Source organism: Micropterus salmoides, unplaced genomic scaffold, assembly GCF_014851395.1.
Source record: "Micropterus salmoides isolate LMB-PRFRI ecotype aquatic unplaced genomic scaffold, ASM1485139v1 Ms_hic_scaffold_16, whole genome shotgun sequence".
Classification (NCBI taxonomy): Eukaryota; Metazoa; Chordata; class Actinopteri; order Centrarchiformes; family Centrarchidae; genus Micropterus; species Micropterus salmoides.
The window spans coordinates 6572398-6594049 of NW_024040707.1; the positions used below are offsets into that span (position 1 = coordinate 6572398).

Below are 21652 nucleotides of genomic sequence, written 5' to 3' on the forward strand. Positions count from 1 at the left end.
GGCTGCACAGAAACAGCATTATTGTATAAAACAAACCAAAAGAAATGCAGTGATACAATGTGACTGAAACATTTCTGTGTGTATATTCAGATATGGCTGGTGTTTGACATGTTTGTGGTGGTGGTATGTCTGAAGAGTTGCAACTATTGTGTAACTGCAAGCAAGAACTGCTTGTTTCAGTATTGCTCAAATTCCAGTCCTGAAGTGCTTCAGCCTTTGCAAGCCGAGTAAAGGCGGACGGACAGGTTTTTCTTTGCATTGTGGCGGGGAAGTTTTTTTTCTCCCTGTCATGGAGGGAGAGTTATGTAAGAGGGGAGAGTCTTCCCACCGCCCCTCTCTGTTTTTGTTTTTCTCAATGAGCCAATGTCTCCCTGCCTAGGCCTCACAGCCTGTCCAGTAGGCCCCTTTCCTGGAAACATAGCCTAGCAGAGGCCACTCAGGGGCAGGCCTGCGAGGTGGGAGGGGAGGGGAGGAGGAGGGGAGGGGAGGGGAGGGGAGAGGAGGGGGCTCTTCCAGCAAATCACATGATTGTAGACCCTACAGTCCCAGCCCTACATGAGGCTCAGATGCTGCAAGCACATTTCAACAGCTAGTTTGTCATCAACATGATTGGATGTAGCTAATGCATGGCAGAGTTGTAAGTAGGCGCCTTGGATTCCCAGGTGTGAAAAGCAGAAATAGAACCACAACGCCTGATGGATAGAATGTATGTGTGTGCTTGCGTCTGTTAGAGGTTAACGTGATTGGTTTATTTGTCATTAATGTCAACATCACCACAGATTTTTTACTATTACTATAACTTAATGAACAGTATTTGTAGAATATTTCTGAATCTTTTCTTGGGGGTGGTGGGGGGCTGACATTTGGCCTCAGTAATATGATCGGAGCTATTTTAAGGGTGTTGTATTTGTCTATTTTTCTATGTGTCAGTTGATGACATGGAACAGATTAACAGACTAACTCACTGATTTATTTTTGCAAAAGATATTCATGGAACATTTGTTATAGCAGAAAGCACCATGTAGTTTTATTACTTGCGGCTTACAGTAACTGACTGATTTAATGAGTTGTCATCATAAAAATCAATAAATGTAATATTGAATTGTAAACAAACAGCTCAACTGAACCAACACAATAAAGCACAACACTGAATTACAGGAACTGACTATTTAATCACACGTGTTATGTCTTCTTTTCATATTCTTCCTTTTTCTTTTCACTCTCTGTGATTCAACATTGACACATTTCTGGTCTCAGGTTTGAAATGTGCTGCACTCTTGATTTATTTCTTCTCTCACCACATGTTATTTTGACCTGCCTGTGCATTAGTTCTGTTGACAGATGAAAGATGGATGCAGATTTAATATGTATCTGATGTTTTGTCAGTCATATTTTTTGAACAGATTTTCCAGGGGTACAGCTGCAGCACCCTTAATACTCAGCCCAGGGCCTCAACACCGGTTGGCCCCTTTGCACTTTCTGTCTGCCTATTTGTCTTCTCAGAGGAATGCACATGCAGCATTACCATAAGAAGAGGGCACAACTCACCAGAGAGCAGGCAAAGATAATGAATTTCTACTTGATTTAGTAAACAGTGGCATCATCTGTAAACCACACGACATTTTCCAGCTGTGCGGTCCATACTTATTCTGTATATATTTTTACACAGATCTGTCAGTGCTGCCTTAAAATGTCCGACACCAGGAATGCAAACAGCGGGGCCATTCTTGTTTATGTCTTGCATTGTGGCCACTGTGGGTACTGGCTGAGCTTGTGGTGTAATGGGCCCACATGTGTTTGGAATGGAGAGACTATTTCAGTCGTGTAGTTATTCCTTTATTAACAAGTTTATTTTACTGTTTCTCTCTGTTTTTTTTCAGTTAATCAGTATTATGGACGGATGCAGTTTGTGTTCTCCACATCAGTTGTGCTGTTGATAAATTCCACTTCACAGTTTTTCACCGTGCATTACAGCAAAGGGATCACTGTGATTTCTCAGAGGTTTCTGAACTTTCGGAGGATGAGGAGGCGCTGCAGAGCCTCCATGCTGTAAATATAAATATCTGGGGACGCGCTGGTTGACCACATGATGTCAAACCCACTTGTATTTATTTGAACAAGGTAAAATAAATGTGTTTTAGTTCTGGCTGCTCAGCAAATCACTATACTCAGTGTAGTGAAAAATTATTGTAAAGTACACAGGATTTGCCTTCAGCTGAATACAACTTATTTATTTATTTTAAAAACAATAGAAACTGCAACTGTTTGTGTATTTATTTCTAATTAATCACTGGATTTAGACCTAAATAGTTACTAGTTTAAGTTATAACAGAGTTGAATAAATATTATGATACTTTTACATGATGCAACCATCATTTAATGTTTATGACCTCTAGTTTTGCAGTAAAATAACTGCATTAGAGCCTGCCTGAGTTGTTGCACACATGTTCAACACAGTGGTTAGTTTCATTTTTACTGTTGTGTCAGTAGAGGGGGAAGAAAAAGGAGAGAGAGAAAATGAAAGGAGCCTGGGTCATTGGTTTCACTCTGCCCTCTGTTACCTCCACACAGAGAGTAGCCAACTACTGAGGGACAGTTACCATGTTGTCCTGCATAGAGTTTATAAGTTTATATCTTATGGATATGTAGACTTAGGGATGCATCAGATGAAGAACAACTGGAAACATCTGGGAGTCATATGCATTATAGGTAGGCTATAGTTTAATTAGTTACAGATTAATTTTAAGTATTAGAGACACTTCTACTTCGTCAGTAATGCTGTAGGCTATATTTGATGTTTCTGACAGAATATATATTTTAACAAGCCTGTTATTTATGTTGTTTTTGCTTTCCCTACTAGATCCTTCAGATGTTATGATATCGCAAGTTTACACACAAAATCGCGAATTTTAGGCTTATAAAATATTGCCAAGCACAAACATCGCAGGTAAAGATGATTTACATTATTTTGGGCGTGGATAACTGAATTATTATGACTGAAATTTAATAGCATCACAATCTCTACCTCTTCTGATACGTTTAATGAAGTTGAACAAAAAAAACACACAAAAAATGCAGAACACAAACAAAACTTGTAAACAATAAAAATAGGCTATTAAAAAAAATAAAAGAAAACAAACGTTTTAAACTACAAAATGACGTCCTAGCTTACAATTTTAGAGAAAGGACACACGTCTGTCTTTATTTATATGCTAATTAGGTTGCATTTGTTTGTTTATTTTATAAAATAATAATGTACAAACAATGTGAGCTCATCTGAACGAGCAGCGCTGGAATGTATTCGCTGCGGAGCGTGCAGGACTGGGAGGAATGCCTTGACCACGCCCCTCCTCCCTGGCGTCCAATCAGGGAGAAGAGACGGTTTCAAGGCGCCCTCGGAGTCCCAACCGTAGAAAAACAAAGCCTCGGATAACAACAAAACTCATATTTTACATTTAACTCCACACGGGAATCTGTTCACTTGTGTCGGACCCGACTGTAGTGAACGATTCCCGGTGTTTTCCGTCGCCCTTAAAGGCATTTCTGGCGATGTTGTTTATCTGTAGTAAGGGGGGGCTTGAAACCGCCCTCCCTTGCCCCATTTCCTCGGTTGTTTTCCTTCTCTCGCCTGGATTCTCCATGTTGTTGGTGCAAGAGTGAAGACTTCGCAGCGACGGGTGAGGGGGGCTGCTCAGCGATATTACCAGTAATAGTCGCGGTAAACCCGAGACGACGGGGCTGACATTCTCAAATAGCCTGCAAAAAAACATATCCAAAGTGCCTTGCCCCCTCCCCAGGCGGACCTCCGAAAGAAGAACAAGAAGAAGAAGAAGAAGAGCGGCGGCGGTGGGGGAATAAAGAAACCCAGGAACAAGATAAATCCTACTCTCATCGGGGATTTGTAACTGAGGCGGATGACAAGAGTTACCTCGGCGAATACTTGAGTCTATTTGTCAATAAAACCCAATGAGGGATGCCCATCAGTGCTCGGGGACAGGATTTGAGGATTTTGAGGGCTCCGTGATTGTCAGATGGAAAGTTCTGTTATCACCCAAGTGCAGAAAGAAGACGTTCAAGTGTCACCGAAAACAGGTGAGATGGGCCTGTGTTTATATGCTTTTTCAGTGTTATAATATTTGCCTCCCGTGGTGCGGTATTATTTGATTATCTTCAGAAGAATGATCCGGGTGTTATTGAGAGCCTGTAGTGCGCCCATTTGACAGTTGAGCGCTGCGGACGCTGGTTGAGCGCGGTTCGAGTCGCACTACCCCCCTTTTTTTAAACGAAGCAAATCAGTAATATTTAGATCAAATCACATGAAATAAAATGTGTGTGTAAATTAAAGCGACGGAGCCTGATACACCACAATGTGCTTATTTGCTGAATATATTTTGAACGGAAGCTGCAACCTTAGTTTTTTTTTTTTTTTTCATTCCATCGATCACCTGCAGATCATAAAGCACACAACTGTTAGAATAAACATATAAGACTGAACAACATCCAGCACTCAGAGGGCGAGATTATTATGTAGCTCACCTTGCTTTAAGTTGTTATTGAATCGAATATAAGGTCAACTATAAGTTCACAGTCTCCATTACGCACCAGGTTTGCCATCTGGAGCTTGGCTATTGTTGATCCTGTTTTTTTGTCTTTTTTTTTGCCGCGTGTGCTCTTTTTGTGCAAAAATCTGTTGTCGCTTCTTAACATGTGGTGTTGTGATCATCGCTCAGTTCTTCTTCATTTAGTGCTGCTGGTTGATCGTGGCCAGACCCCCCCCCCCCTCCAAAAAAACTGCCGTGTATTTATGTCGATCAGGTTCCAGCTTGTTTGGCACCATCCCATGTCCTACTACAGTGTTCTTCCAGGTACAGCATGAGCAGCCCGTCTGTCACCACAGGCAGCACCACAGTTCAGTGTAAACCAAGCTGTTTTGCTCATTTAAAAACTATGGTGTGGTGTTTTGTTCATTTTTATTTATTTTTTATTTTGTGGGGGGGGGACTGCGCTGCTGTAGCATTAAAGGAAGGCTGCTGCACTGTTCCCACATTATTATTTCACTGCACAAACAAACAGCACAGGTTCTGTGTTGAATCATAATGCATTTATAAGCTGGTGGGTGTAAAGGAGGACCAGAGTGGCTGTTGATTAACAAGAGGGCTGTATACCAGGTGCCGCGGTGTTGACAGCGGAATGCACAAACACACCCCTCTGCACACGCCCATTGTAGCGCCGTTTCAAAGATTCCGTTGTTTGCAAGCTTCCCTTGGTCTTGAAAGAGGCTTCCCTCATTGATTCAGGCTCACTACTTGAGTGTTAATCTCGTGCATATTGCATGAGTGCAGGTACTGATGCGGTGCTTTTTGCACCGCATCAGTACCTGCAAGTGTGTCAAGTCAAGTGTGTGTACAAAATATAATTCAACATGTCCACAGTGGGGTTTTTTTTTGTTGCTTTTTGTCTTGCATGTGTAATGAAGTGGTGGATTTGTCTGTAGGACTAATCTGCTGCTGTTTTTCTATCCTTTTACATGCAGGGGAGATGTAGTGTATGTGTTATGTCATACATGAATATACTGTTGTCCTGTGGGAAATCAATTGGCTGACTTATACTGACAGGATCCTTGTTAATGGGATACAAATCAAGTGGATTGTATTGATTATTGTATCTTAATAAATTCAGGGGGGTTGGGGGGGCTAGACTAATGAAGGACATCTGAGGAATTACCAAATCACGCTCCGGTTTCCTTTGTCTCTCAAACATGGTGTTGTGTAACATGGACATTGGTGGGTCTGCATTATGTCTTCAGAGGGTCAGCGTGAACACTGTGGATTGTAAGAAACAAATGTGTAAATGTGCTAGCGTACAGTTGGCTGGCACACTTTCATGACTTTGTGTATCAACTGTTCTTATCTCTAAGAAGGACTGAGAGTGTTTACAGTCTGTAATGAAAGTGTATTGATGGTATTAATCCTGCATTGTTTGCAAGTCCTCACACGAAACACACTAGAGGGGACTTGAAGGAATGTTTTTTTTTTTTCTCCCTTTCTTTCTCCACGGCTACTCCTATGGGGCCAGGACGCTCACCGTTACAGTGGCTGATCAAAGACCTGCACAGAGCACTGAGGTGTGACTGCTTGTCCGGCTCACTGACTGCCTGGCTGTCTTGTCAGGCTGTTCTGGCTAGCTTCAGACAGCCCTGAAATGTCCTGGAGTTTAAAATGGTTGGAATGTTTTCTGTCTGTGTTTTCGGTTGAAGGTACTGCCGAAAAGTGTGGGTTTTCCCGCCCTCTGTGATTATATAACATGTACCAGCCATTTCCAGCAGCAGCAGCAGCAGCAGAGGAAGGCGCATTAAAAACAGATTTCATGTGCGGGCTGTGCCATTACTATAGACAGATGGACGGTGCCTTTTAGAAAGGAGAAGCTCATTCTTTACAAGTAGCTTATTCCTAATTATGCTGAATTTCCTTTATGGATTAATATGTGATTGATTTCAATAAACAACAACCCCCCCAGGTATTTTAATTCCTGTATTGTTTGTATCAAGATTTTTTTGTGTGTGGAATAAAAAAACATTAGATTATGTGTACCTGACGTGAATTGTGGCGTGTAATTCAAGCCCCCTACTTTATATTTCCGTGTCGACTACATGGAGTTTTGCTTGGTTTTCTCATGAAAGTCCTTCTTTCTCTGTGCGAAACAGGCCAGGTGAGCCGGTCTGCCCTGAAACAGCCTCGGAGTTGTAACATCTTCAAAGCACTCTTCTGTTGCCTCCAAGCTCAGGATGGCCCCAAACCGCCACCACCAACGCCACCACCTTCCCAGCAGGCCTTGCTGGAGTCACAGGAAAATGGGACTGTTGTCAAGGTAACACTGTTCTTCGTAATATTTCACACCACCGAAAACAATTCGAAGACCTCAGTTCAGCCCTGCCTTTATTTTTGTTTATTTATGATTTTACTTCCTTGACGCACGCACACACACACACACACACACACACACACACACACACACACACACACACACACACACACACACACACTGCTTGCCAAAAAATAGAAGGCGTTTAAAAAGTTTGGCCATCTGTAGGAATAAACTAAACACACTGTCGTAAAAATGTGCTTATTATTGTCTTCAAGCGTTATTTTATTTGTTTTACAACTGCACACTAAAACCGCTGCTGCACCTGCTCTGAACGTCTTGAAAGCTAACCGCAACTGTCTGCGGATATGGAATCACTTTGATGTTCACACTTGATCCCCCAAGGAAGATAAGAACGACAGAGAGACTATCAATCCTTCAGGCAGACGGTCGAGAGCGAGCAGAGAATGGTGTATTGTGTGCTTCGTAATTGCTGAGGTGGAGAAAAAATAAAGCCTTGAGGGCCTGCTGCACACGGATGGCCATGCTGGTGAATGCTGTCAGCCTGATTAGAGCTTCAGTAGCATGTAAGGGGCATTTTAATGAGATGCCATGTTTGTTCACATTGAGGTGTGTCCTCTAGCATCAGGAGCAAACAGGAAGCAGCATCTGTAAGGCCTGGATATTGTCTGCCAGGCTCCCACCGAAATGAAACCAAATTATACGTTTGCGTCAATAGGGTTGTGTTGCATTGGGTTTATTGTTTAGTTGATGAAAGAAGATTGTTTTTGCTCATGGATATTATGTTTCTCAATCTTAATATGCCTTCCTCGATGGATAAGCTATTTACGTTATGTAATATATTAATAATTGAAGTTAGTTTGATTGTGCTCATAAAGATCAGAGGATGAACCAAAATTAATAAAAGGAGAAAACTGGATTTCTAAAAATTAGCTCATATAAGGTAATGTGCTCTCCCTGCAGTTGAATGCCTGTAGAGATGCGTTTGGGAAGTATAATGGAAGAATAAATATGCTAATCCTAAAGATAGGCAACATAGAAGCTGTTACAGTAAATAACGAAGCCCACTCCTTCAGCCACCCACACATATATGCCCCTCTTAAGAGTCTTATCTAATTTCCCAGAGGGAAAATCAAATTGCCAAGGTCTGATTTTCATATGAATCACTGTACTATCAGGACTAATCATGTCCCGTAGCTATAAACACAGCACAGACAAGACAAATGATATAGGTGTGTGTAGGACAATACCATTAAAACAAGTTTTTGTGTGTCACCTTAGCAATATGAACCCAGTCTCCTGCCTGAGGTAGAGGCCCAGGACCAAGGGAAGATATGTGTGGTCATAGACCTGGATGAGACCCTAGTGCACAGCTCATTCAAGGTACGCCATCAGTCATTTAATCACTAAATAAGCTTCTTTATGTCAACACTAGCATTTGCCTCATTTCAGTATGTTTGGTATTGTTGTTTGACTTGTGATGTTACATCAGTTTGAGTGAAAGCTTCTTCAGATTCAATGATGTGATGTCGATACATGTGATGGCAGCTTGTAGCATTGGTGCATTGGTCTTCTTCTTCTGTGATTGTTTATTATTCCGTAGCAGGCTTTCTTCACTAAAACAGTCACATGTATTTGAGGAACATACAGTGTATTATTTTCTGTTTGTGTTGGCTTTTTTACTGTGATTTATGGCAGCAACGTGAAGTCTGTTTCTAAATGTTCAGTTATGTAACGCCATGTGAATGTACACAGCGCAGCTCATGTGAATGAGCATGCCAACCATCTCCCTCTGTGTTCTTCCCTGCAGCCTATTAGTAATGCAGACTTCATCGTGCCTGTGGAGATAGAGGGGACCACACACCAGGTAAACTACTGTGTGCTGTGTGTTTGCTGTAGAGGGGAGGGGGGGGCTGTGTGTTTGTGTATGTATGTTGATGTGTTTGCAGCGGTTGCTGAGCTGAAAAGGGATGGGTCTTGTAACTGATCAGCCAGGGTTTGCTATGACAGGCGAACGGAGCCCTCTACTGACCAGATGTTGAACAGGGAGTCGTAAGTGGAAGTGGATGCATCAGCAAGAAAATGAATCATTTCTGTTGAGTTCATCTAAAATATCATGAATAAGTGATACAGTACATATTACTGCCTCTGTGAAGATGTTAAAAAACTTGCTCAAATAGCACAGTGTACTGGACAATTTGTTCAACTTGGCTGTAGAGCTTCTCACTATTGGACATGTGGAAATGTAATTAACTGAGAAATGTGATTCCTGGGACCCCATGTGCTAGTACGCGATCCTCTGGGGGCCTCTGCCTGGTTCAAGTAATCCAGGATAGGCTGGTTAACACTGGCACGGCCTATTCTTGATTACTTGTTTCAGGAACTGGCCATTAGCAGCAATCAGATGGGAATAATAAGTTGATGGTACACATTTATTGAAGTGACAGTTACATAGTCCTGTAAGTCAGACTGTTTCCTGATGGCCTATTTGTTTCACAGGTGTATGTGCTGAAGAGGCCGTATGTGGATGAGTTCCTGCAGAGAATGGGAGAGTTGTTTGAATGTGTGCTGTTTACAGCCAGTCTCGCAAAGGTACTTTACATCAGACCCTGAAATAGATCTTCATATTATTCAGCACAAAGTATATGTTGTTTCTTGTAATGTCTGATCTATCAGATGTTGTTCTGCTTTCTCTCGCCTTTTTTAGTTCTCCTTTTACAGTGATAGCAGCTACTTGACATGGTGTTAGTCACCTTAGTAGACACCCTCCTCATGTTTAAAGCCATAATTTGTTTCCTTGCTCATTGCACCAGCTATTTGTAAGTTCAAAAACTTACAAGGGATTAGTTAGTGGTGATATACGCGTAACTAAATTTAAATGTGTTGCACCGCACACACTAGATAGTTGTTACTAAATATTTACATATATAAAGTACCAGGTGTAACTGCTAGGGAGCTATCTGAACTGACAAGTTTTAGCCTGCTAACATTTGACCTGGTTACATTCAAGATAAAGAGGACATATTGTGGGTCGACATGTCTGACTTACACTTGATAACTATCTATGTTACAGCTTGTGATGCTACAATGATTCCTTAAGTTTTATTGGTGCAGCCCAGTTTAGTAAACCCCGCGTTCGACAAGCAGTACCTTAGAACTACAGACTCAAAATTTAGGAATGGATTTACGAATGGCTAGTGTAACCTAATCCAGATGAGCAGATTTTAGATGTGTGATGCTATTTCTTAGCTATTTGCCTTACAAATCCCTGCTTTTCCCCCACCTGCTCCCCACACCCCCTCACCTCCATCAGTACGCAGACCCGGTGACGGACCTGCTGGATCAATGTGGTGTATTCCGAACCCGGTTATTCCGGGAATCTTGCGTATTCCACCAGGGCTGCTATGTCAAAGATTTGAGCCGCCTGGGCAGAGACCTCCACAAAACCCTCATCCTGGACAACTCTCCTGCCTCCTACATCTTCCACCCTAATAATGCTGTGAGTTTTGATCTGTCTCTTTGTGTTGCAAATAGCTTTGACAATTGTGATGAATAATATTGATATCCGTTGTTCAAAAGTCGTGGCACCTGCTCTTAGACCTCAAGCTTATGGAGGCCTGGGGAAAATGGTGGGAACACCGTGGGACAAGAAACTCATGCAAACGATAACTTGTTTAAACTAAAGCCTAAATCTTATTTTCCCCGAGATGCTGGAGGTCTGGCAATATGAGATTAGCTCTTACAAAATGATAAATCACACATTACTTACAGAATTTAAGTAGTTGTCAAACTACTACAATTAGTTAAATGAATTAGAATAGATTCCTAGTTTCATTATGGCTGCAACTAATGATTATTGCAATCAATGAGAAATCTGCAGGTAATTTACTTGATTTATTGTTTTATATTTGCTATGGAACAAATGATTGACAAATGCCCTGAAATTTCCCTGAGCCCAAAACCCAAAGACATTCAGTTTATTATCATATATGATGAAGAAAAGCAGCAGAACCTGTCATTTGAGAAGCTGAAAACAGAGAATTTTTGGCTGTTAGTTTCCAATTAATTTTCTCTTATTGACAAATTGTTTCAGTTATAATCCGGATTTACAGAAATGTACACTGCACATTTAGGACTGATTAAAATTTGTACACCTCTGGTTAAATATGTATTAAAACACAGCTTTGGTCCGGAACTGTATGCGCCAGGTGCAGTTTATACAATATGTGATTTTTATTTAATTTTATCCATGGTTCATAAAAGCCAGCAGTTTTTGAGTGATTGCTTGTTTTCGTCAGGTCCCTGTGGTGTCATGGTTCGACGACGTGGACGACTCTGAACTGCTCAACCTTCTGCCTGTGTTCGAAGAACTTAGTCAAGTTGATAATGTTTACACCGGGCTGGACCAGCTTCGTGGACATTAAGCTCTCAATGGACCAGCTCAGCTCCTGTTTGAACTCCAGCTTGTCTTCAACTACAATAGAACCATATATCGGGATTAGATACTAGAGTATTCAGACGCTGTTCTTCTAGCCTCTGCACAAAATCCTCAGTTTAGAAAATTGTATTATCATGGGGTTAAGGAAATTCCAAGCCTGGAAAACACAATGTGTTTGACTCAACTGAAACTATAGATTGCAATCTGAGGCCTTTCCTCTGAACCTCAGTGCTGACATTTTTGACAACCACTATGAGAACGAGCGGGAAACAATAACCAAAGCAGTCCCATCACAATCACTCCAGTTTATATGAATATTAAAGGGGTTCTTTTGCCAAAGCAGAAGGCTGCCTGCCCTGACTTGACTTTTGGACATGTTCTTTTTTTATTATTGTGCCTTTTTAAGGAACAACAAAGAAAAAAAAACTATCAGCTCTTTTTTTAAATTTTCACCAGATTTTATACATTTAATGATTTCTTTTTTATAGGTTGTTTTATAAGGAAATCTATTTTTAAACAGTGAACATGGTTCTTCTATGCAACCCAGTTCTGTAATTACATGGACAGTACCTCCTAAGTAGCCAGTCAATAATTGCATTCAGCAGATGTAAACATTACTGTAGCCTTATTTACCTGTAAATGAGCAGCAAAAAAAGTGTATTTTCCTTATACTTTTACTATAAACACAATTTCTACAAAACATACAAATATACAGTACGTCATTAGTAGTCAGATTGATATTTGATATATTGGTTATAAGTTAAGTAAACAGGGTGAAATCTTGTCTTTGACGGTTCGTTGAAAGCAGACACACTGGAATATGATGGCACATAGGACGGCCAGAAATGCCACAGTTTTCAGTCAAGGTTCAATAATTTGTTACTATGTTTTTCTTTTATTACTATATGACATACAACTTGCACTTGTTTTATATTGACAGTGCTGAAAGTAAAAACTGTGCCTTTGAAATTCGGACAGAGAATTGTGTTCTGCCTGAAAAGAGATTTGCAGGCCTACACAGTCTGATGTGTCATGCTGAGCGTGAGAAAACACTGTCAAGGGCAAGTGTAATGCCATGTGGCTGTGGTACTTGCAGTGCAACACTTGAAAATATCAAAAAAAATATTAGCATAGTGTGAGCGTTTTTTTCTATATTTATTGGCCAAAAACCTGTAATGTCCAGTATTTCTTAATGCTTAACATTTTGTATTCTAATCTACTTGCCTACTTTGAGGCTGGCCTTGTGTTTAACTGTTTTATTTGTGCCTAAATAACATACATTTTGCTGTCAAAGTTCTTGGATAATTCAAAAACTTAAGCAGTTAAATCAAATAAACCATTAACAAGTAAAGACAAGATTCAATCAAGAAAGAACACCTTTTTCTCATTTTAAATTCAGTACAACAGATATTTTGTGGGGGTATGTTTCCTGGGTAATGTGGTTTTTCTATGATGTTTAATTTCTGATGCAATTATTGCCTGCATGTTAACTTGTAAAATATGACAATGAAATTGTACCAGTTGTGATGACCAAAAGTATTTGTTTAGACAGTCACAATTTGTCTTTGTGTATCAGAATAAATCAAAAACTCATTTTGTCTACCTGATCTGACCAAAACTCTAACAGACAAGGTGCTACCAGATTTTATTTTAAAATAAAAATTGGTATTATACAATACTGTATTTGTATTTATTTTTCTCCGTGGTGACACTAAATGACACATCTCTTCTGAAAGTATGAAATTGCTTTTGCTCTATGTCCTCCGATACAACAATAAAGTATCTTTTTAAAAATCCTTAAATCTTTTTGGTTTGAAAGACATACTGCAGGATCATGTTCTACTCAAATGTCAGTACTACTTGCAAACAAACATCCAAACCTTGTTCACTCAAGATTTTATTTTAAATTTTATATTTTTAACGTGTACTGTGGTGGAATTTCTGTAAGGTATAGTTCTTGAGTACTTGCATTGTTGCTACATTTCAGAGGGACCATACCAAAGTCAGCTACAGTTACTAGTTACTTTTTAGATTTTATATAAAGATATGATACACTTAACAGTTAAAAAGTAAAGTAAGCAATTATTATTAAATATGACAAGGACTATTCCACATGTACATTTACTTTTGGATACATTTCCTTATTAATACTTTTGTACTTAATTAAAAGGCCTATAATATATTGACATTGGTCCACTTTTACTGAAGGATACTTCTTCCACCACTATCAGATACTAGTTAAACATACATTTATTTTTCATAACCAACATTATAAGTCTAAACAGAAAAATACGCTTATGTAAATTATCTTTAAATGAAAATATGGTCGCCCGTTGAAAAACGGCTGATATCAACTCCTTCGCACTCCTGAGCATTAATTTGCGTCAGCCCTGCATTTATTATTTATTTGATCAGAAACATGTGGTAGAGACATTCGAGTCTTTGTTTCATAGTGTTTATTAAACGGTATATTCGTAGCAAATATCCAACGTTAAAGCTTATAAACAAAACAAACAAACATTTATTGTTGCTTTGCTAGTAGCCGTTGGCAGCTAATGGTGCAGCTATATTTAAGAGTCGGCCATTTTAGGTGTACCGGGGACATTATTCGGTGACACCAGGAAGTGTCTTTTTAATATAAAGCTTCTATGGCGAATGACTCGTAATAATAAATTCGGTTTAACTTACAGTAATTATAAAATATCCGACTTGTTTATTTATGCCCATAACCTAGTGTATTTAAATATTTAAAAATATATATAGCGTTTATTTTCAGAATCGGGACTACAACATTTCTGGGCGTTTTCATGGTGACATCATGTGAGCTGACTGACACGTACGGTTTTGTTGAAAAAAATAAAAGTAACAGAAGAGCAGGAAGAAGAAAGGCACTAGGAGCAGAGAGAAAGAGGTATGTACTTTATGTTAGCATAGTGTGCTTATGTCCTCGGTGTGCGGTGTCAATGTTTGCTGTAATATTACCAGCTTAATCTACGGAAGAATGAACGAGTCGTCGAATTGTGTTAACAGACGAGCAAGCGTTAGCTAGGCAAGCTGCTCATTTTAACGCCCGTATTAACTCACTGGTTAGCAACGTTGGCTATTAATATGATAGTCTCATGCGTCAAAACACAAATATTGGCCGCCTGACAATTGCTGGACTGCCGTGCCCTAGTTTAAACAACATATTTATTCACGAGTTAACCTAAGTGTTTTTGTTGCCAGCTAATGTTAGCTTAACAACTGCTATATCACGAATTGATAGCTTGTTATCAGAAAGCTTGTTAAGCGTAATTATGGTAACGTTACTGAACGCTTGACATTTAACCTAGCTGGTTAACCTGTTGTGTAATTAAATGATGCAAGACCTCCTCTAACTAAAGTACGCACCTCTGATGTGCAACACGCGTGTGTATCGCTGGTGAAAGCAGTATTCAGATTATGTACTCAGCGCTAGCCTAAGTTAAAGTAACTAGCGATACCACATTACCTTTTTTTTTACTCTATTCAAAAATGTACTTAAGTTAAAAGTACAGAAATGTTAGCAGCAAAATAAAATAAAAGTAATCATTATGTAGAATGGTCCCTGACAGTGTTATATTATTAGATTATTGAACCATTTATATTGATGTTATACTGATGCTATAACAGCAGTTTATCATATTTTATAAACTAATCTTGTGTGTTGTATATAAAATCTTAAAAGTAGTTATAGCTGTTAAATAAATGTAGTCTATTAAAAAGGTACACTAGTTCCCTCTGTAATGTAGAGTATATGTATAAAGTTGCATACAATACAAATAAAAGTAAAGTATTTAAGTTGAGTAATGTTACTTTGGTAAATTTAGCTGCTTTCCATTACTGATTAACAAGTGATTGTACCCTTGCTTATCTGTGAATGCTGCATGCCCACAGTTGTGGTTGTAAAATAATTTACATTTTGACTGTAAAAGTGGAGTTTAAGTGTAATCATGTGCTGTTTCTGTTCAGAGGAGACATCGTCTGTTCAAGAATCACCTTCAGATCTCTATTCCTAGTTCAATCATGAACGTGTTTGACCGCAACATCAACTTTGATGCTCTCCTCAAGTTTTCCCAAATGTACGTAAGCATGCAGTGGATTGGTATGTCAGTCTTGTACTTCAAGTTTCCATCACCCAGCACTGTAATGTTTTTTTTTTTTTTTTGCAGATCTCATTCCACACAGGTGCACTTGAAGAATGTGTACTCAAGCTTGGCAGTTTGTATGTTTGTGGCTGCAACTGGCTCCTACGTCCATGTCGTCACCCGCCTCTTTCAGGTAATAATAATGATAATGCACCGTATTTGTATAGCGCCTTTCTAGCCTTTGCGACCACTCAAAGCGCTTTTACGCCACGTTGCATTCACCATTCACACACTGGTGGAACAGCCAGCCACCAGAGGCAATTCAGAGCTCAGTATCTTGCCCAAAGACACTTCGACATGCAGCCTGGAGGAGCCGGGGATTGAACCACCGATTTTTTGATTAACAGGCAACCCGCTCTACCCCCTGAGCCACAGCCACCCCAGTTTAAAAGTTGATCCTTTACAACAATGCAAATTGTGCCCTTAAACAAAGTGCTGACAGGAATACTTTATCCTACCTAATCTAGCCTTATTTTTAAGTTTAGTAATCTGGTGGTTGCAGATAAATGTGTTTTAACAATAAAACAATTACACAATACTGAGCAATTTAAAGCTTGTATTAATCCATGTCCAGTGTATCCCAGTGCAACTTCATGTTTCATTTGATTAGTAGATGACCCAAACAATTGACACACCAATTTAATGAGTGCCATTTGCTGTGAAATATAGCAGCCATTCTTTCCTGAAGATTAATGATTTATTTCAGCATTTATTAGTTTTATGATTTTAGCAGAGGTGGCCTTTATGTTTGATGAGATGGACCTGCATCCACTTTAAAACACAGCGGGAAAACCTGAAGTCACTGTCTTTTGTGAAGTTTAAGTTCTGTGGTAATTTACAGTGAGCATTGTCACCACTCGGCCACTGAGCACAGACTTTGTTGCTAATCTACCTCTGTCCGTGTTTCATGTGACAACAGACTGCATGTGTAGGATATTCTGCAGCCTAATACTTGAACGTTGCTACCAGGATTTCCCTTTGTAATTTTGGGATTACCAGTTTTAGAAGATACTGAATGTATTATAGATAAATACATATACAGATAAACACAATACAATACGCAATACAATGACAATACAATACGCAATACAATGACTGCACTAAATTTGCTCCTTTGTCTGCTACACCAGTGCCAGTACGTTCTCTGGTATATCAGGGCACTGTGGGCGCATTTAAAATGTATCACAGGTCTTTGATTTGAGTCAGAATCACCATAAGATAAGACAAAACTTGTTGGATGTTTTCTGTCTTATCTTAACATCTTATGGTGATCCTGTTGCTACAGGGATATTCAACCTACTGTATTGAGAAATTTACAGATATTGGGATGTTGCTGTTTTCAACACCCTAAATTAGTGGTAAATATCAAAGTGACAATTTTCCTGCCCTATCGTCACCCCCGTGCCCTTGTTCTCAGGGCGGCATACTGTCTGTGCTCGGCTCCCTGGGGATGATGTTTTGGCTCGCCATGACACCACACAACCCAGAGACAGAGAAGAAGAGACTGGCTATCCTCGCAGGATTTGCCTTCCTCACAGGTAAAGTGTTGACTTTATGGACATGCTACAATTAAAAGTGTTGCTTTGCATGTGATCAGAATTGACTTTGTTAAGTTAAGCCCATGTTTGCATTCCTCTCTTCCTCTCCAGGTGTCGGCCTTGGCCCCACACTGGACTTTGTCATCGCCGTCAATCCGAGGTATGTGAAAGGTTACTCAGTGTTTAACATCTGTGCATAAGCAGCTAGCTGAATAGAAGTTAAACATTAAAACCACGAAACATTGATTTTAAAACGGCAATGAGAGAGAGTATTATGTAATCATTGGTTGCTGTTTGTCTGTACACATCTAATTAAAATTATGTATTTATTGAAAACTTATTGTTTGCTCTGGTTTGTTTCTCATCAGCATCATTGTGACGGCTTTCATGGGAACCTCTGCAATTTTCATTTGCTTCACTCTCAGCGCTGTCTATGCCAAACGCAGGAGCTATCTGTTCCTTGGAGGTAAAGGCAGTTTATTAACGTTGTGACGCTGTATACTTCTTTTCTCAACCATTTATCATACAACACAAACACACTTAAAACTTTATATAACATACACCTTCTGGCCATCAAACAGTCCACTTGTGTAATTAACCCATACATGCTGCTTCCCTCATTCTTCTCAGGCACGCTGATGTCCGGCCTTACCCTCCTTTTCCTGATGTCTGTGATGAACATGTTCTTTGGATCTGTGATGATGTTTAAGGTAGCTGAACCAACCATATCTCAGTGAACGTTTGATCAGCTGTGTGCATTAATGTGCTCTAAATGTGTGTATCTTCCTCTTTATCTTTTCTAACAGGCACACATGTACCTCGGGCTGCTCATCATGTGCGGCTTTGTCCTGTTTGACACTCAGCTCATCATTGAGAAGGCAGAGAATGGAGACAAGGACTATGTCTGGTGAGTCAAAACTCCATACGAGCCTTTTATCTGTCGGCTTCTCAAAACCAAATACCATGCAAATACATCATCCCACAGGGAGGTGAACAGCTTAGCATCTGTTCCTGATAATGAGAGAGATAAAGAGTGGCTCGAATAAATTTCACTTTCAATTTCACAGAGGTTCAGTCAGTACATGGTAAATGCATACATTTTACAGCTGAATTATTGAATGAACTGAATTTATTTTAGACATGTTTTTCTTCTCAAAAGCATATGTAAGATTCTGAAACAAACGTTTGTTTTTTGAAGGCACTGTGTGGACTTGTTTCTTGATTTCATCACCATCTTCAGGAAACTGATGGTCATCCTTGCCATGAATGATAAGGTACGGAGTTTATTGCCTTATCCTTTTTAAAAAAAAAAAAAACGTTAATGCATAAGTCTGGTCGTGTTCTATATTTTTCTTGTCAACAAACCCAATGAAAAGACAAAAACATACAAGAAATTTATCCTACCAACAAGTATTTTGTGCATCGAAAGCCTGGTATATCATATTCCTTATTCTAATGGAACTGTTAACCTCTGTTTGTGATCTGATTTAAAAACACATCAGTTAGTAACGCTGTTACACTGGGCGACATGTTCCTTCGTTATGATGAACATCAACATTGTAGTTTATTTTGATTCGATCCCACATACACCCATCCTGCTGCCGGAGATACTCACCAATACACCAAACACACAACTGAAAATAGTTCCAAACAAATGCATTATTTACTCCTGTTTAGTGAAAAAACTAAACTAAAAACTACGTTGTCCAGATGTTTTAGGATATTTCTTTTTTTAAAATTAAACTATATTTGTGACCTTTTTTTAAAGACTTATCTCTTCAGTAGGAATCAGTGGGCTTTAAGCTGAGTGCCATGGATGGGGTAGGGAAGTCAGAAAGTATTGAGAGACGGACTAACACATTGTTGGTTTTGTTGTTTTAATGGGATTTGTTGACAATAACAAAGTATAGGATATTGCAGCCTCAACTGTTTAATGTTTCTACAAGAAAGGCTGGTTAAAATAAATTGTCTTCAATGCATTTTACTGTTTTTAACAATTCTGTAGAATAAAATCCTGGTTTAATTAATAATAAATGGGTGGCTCACCCAAATCACAGCAAAAACAACATGTTTTCTCATTCAGCTCTAGTAGAATCCAGCCATGCAGATACTTTTGGTTTTGTTTGCTTAGGTTTTGAGATATCTGAGACTTCTGCCACCGCCCCAGTGCAATGGTGGAAAGGGGAATTTAGGTTGTGGTGCACAAAACAATGAAAAAGCAAATGACATTTGAATAACCCAACAGCAACATATGCAGAAACTTGTTCTAATTACTGTGGATAATAATAATAATAATAATAATAATAATCAACAGACATCTGAATAATTACATTTGACCAAAGCAATGGTTCCTTGTGAAGCAAAAAGTATTTTGTGATGGAAAGTAACCAACTACATTTAAGTGCTGTGCCTATGTACAATTTTGCTGTACTATCCTCCTCATGTTGCAGTTATATTTGAGTTGTTAACAGTTCCACCAAAGAGACAATTCCCCTCTAAACCTCTCACATGGTTTTATTTAATAACCTTTGAGCCCCAAAACACATAAAAATATCAGATATTTCACAAAAACAGTAATTATTAGAGAAAAAATGGAAGATTTAATAGATGACCCTCAGAACAGTAAAACGCTGCTTACACATTGATGCTTCAGTATTGACAATCGAGTGTCACATAATATCAGTCAGACAAAGCACTTTTACTTTTTGAAGTACATTTTACTGATAGTACTTGAGCACTTTTGCTTCAGTAAGATTTTGAATGCAGGACTTTTTACTTTCACCTTAACTTTACTTTTACTTTAACTATCAGCACATACTGTTTAACCGTATGTGTCTGCATGGCTTGATACCACTACATTGAATTCTTTGTCTTATAATTGTGATTATTTGTCCCTTTTTTCAGGACAAGAAGAAGGAAAAGAAGTAAAGAAAGTTTGAGTGTCTGGAAATGGAAAAAAAACAACAATCTGTCAGACAAGGCACAATTTGCAACGCATTTGGTGCTTTTCACTTTCTGTCTTCATTTATCGAATTAACTCCTCTGTGGTCTTATATTACTGAACACTTCTTTGATTTATTTTTTAAAACTTACAACAAGGGTTGAATGTAAGTTCATAGTAAACTAATGCTAGTCCCATCATGGCTGTGGTTGGAGAATAGACTAATGCTGCAGTGAACATGCTTGGCCTGTAGAGGGGAGCGTTGCCCTATGGAGACTCCCAGAAGCTGAGCAACACTTAATGAGGATTTTCATTCATATTTCATTACTGTTATTTAGTGCCATAAATTAATGACATGATAGGCTCCTTTTTTGTTTTTTTTAGTGGGTCAGGTGAGCTTCTGAGTTGATCAGTGTTTTATTTAAAATTATGTAATTTCAGACGTTGATTTGCTTATTTATAGTTTTCCCTTGGTTCTCTTTAGTGGAGTGTCACAACATATGGTGTCCCATGATTTTGACTGATTTTTGATTTGATTTTGTTTTGTGACCAACATTTTGAGTAAGAATGGTGAAGCCTGGTAATACTAACCATGGAAGCCTGTCTGGAGCTATACAAACTGATTCAGACGGACTCGGTGGTCAGGATTTTGGACTTTTGGCTGTCTTGACTGATTGGCTGGAGTCTGAGCCATCTGTCCACATTTTCAACTCAGACAGGCAAATTATTCAGACCTCTCCCAGTGTAAATTTCCTCTTAATATCTGTTGTCTAGAAATTAGTTTACCAAATGATATGATGTTAACCTTACGATTTTTCGAAAGTGTATACTGTGAAGAATTTATTTTATTCATGTAAAATTGAAACTAATAATTTGATACATTTGCTCAAATAAATGTGTTGAACATATTGAAATAAGGTGATCTTGCCTGCCTTCACTGTTGAAAATGCTAGTAAAAATAGTTAATACCTGCAAAAATACTCAATTACAAGTAATACTTCTATATTTAAAATGTTTAGACCTGAAAATATTGATTGATCATTTTTATAGCAAAGATGCCAAATGTTCCAGCTTCTCAAATGTGTGGATTTAATGTGGTTTATTGTCATTCTCAACATTTAAATTTTTGGACTTTTGGTCCAACAAGACAATTTGAGGATGTCGTGTTGAGCACTAAGAATTTGTATTATTTTGACATTTCATAGATGAAGTGGTTAACAAACAATCATAAGATGAATTGACGATGAAAATACTGACTTAAGTGAAAGTACTTTTAGTTTATCATTAGCAAATTGTACTAGGAGTATTAAAAGTATTGGCCCCTTGAGAGTGTAATATTATATTTATTGATACATTACAAAGTTAATTTGACCTTTTTACCAATTATTTGGTTGTTTAATCTAACAATGACACATTTTGTATGTAAAATCTTGTTACTTTTACTTAAGAGGATTTTTACTAGTAAGTATTACTACTTTTACACAAGTGAAAGATCTGAATACTTCGACCACTGAATATTTCCCTCTGAAATGTCGACCACAAGTATTAAAAGGGAATTTTACACATTAAAGTGTGTTTACCGGTCTTGGAGAGTACTACTACATTTGAAGACAGTTTGGTAAGTGCTCTTCCTACCTACTGTATGACTAATTGATTCTACTGGCCAAAATAACTATTACCACAAAGA

The 21652-nt window shown here is 38.7% G+C and overlaps 2 protein-coding genes across 2 annotated transcripts; both read left to right on the top strand.

The window, feature by feature from the left end:
- Positions 1–3428: 3428 nt before the first annotated feature.
- On the top strand, positions 3429–12998 carry ctdsp2 (CTD (carboxy-terminal domain, RNA polymerase II, polypeptide A) small phosphatase 2). The gene is made up of 7 exons (XM_038721846.1): positions 3429–4092; positions 6704–6867; positions 8164–8265; positions 8693–8749; positions 9382–9474; positions 10196–10381; positions 11181–12998. Exons 1-7 carry the CDS (start codon positions 4032–4034, stop codon positions 11304–11306), a joined length of 789 nt encoding a protein of 262 aa, XP_038577774.1. The 5' UTR covers positions 3429–4031; the 3' UTR covers positions 11307–12998.
- Positions 12999–14076: 1078 nt separating this feature from the next.
- tegt (testis enhanced gene transcript (BAX inhibitor 1)) lies at positions 14077–20873 on the top strand. Its single transcript, XM_038721847.1, has 10 exons — positions 14077–14231; positions 15311–15420; positions 15511–15619; positions 16904–17024; positions 17136–17184; positions 17393–17490; positions 17655–17734; positions 17831–17931; positions 18223–18298; positions 19929–20873. The coding sequence occupies exons 2-10, from the start codon at positions 15365–15367 to the stop codon at positions 19950–19952; spliced, it is 714 nt and encodes a 237-aa protein (XP_038577775.1). The 5' UTR covers positions 14077–14231; positions 15311–15364; the 3' UTR covers positions 19953–20873.
- The last annotated feature ends 779 nt before the right edge of the window (positions 20874–21652 follow it).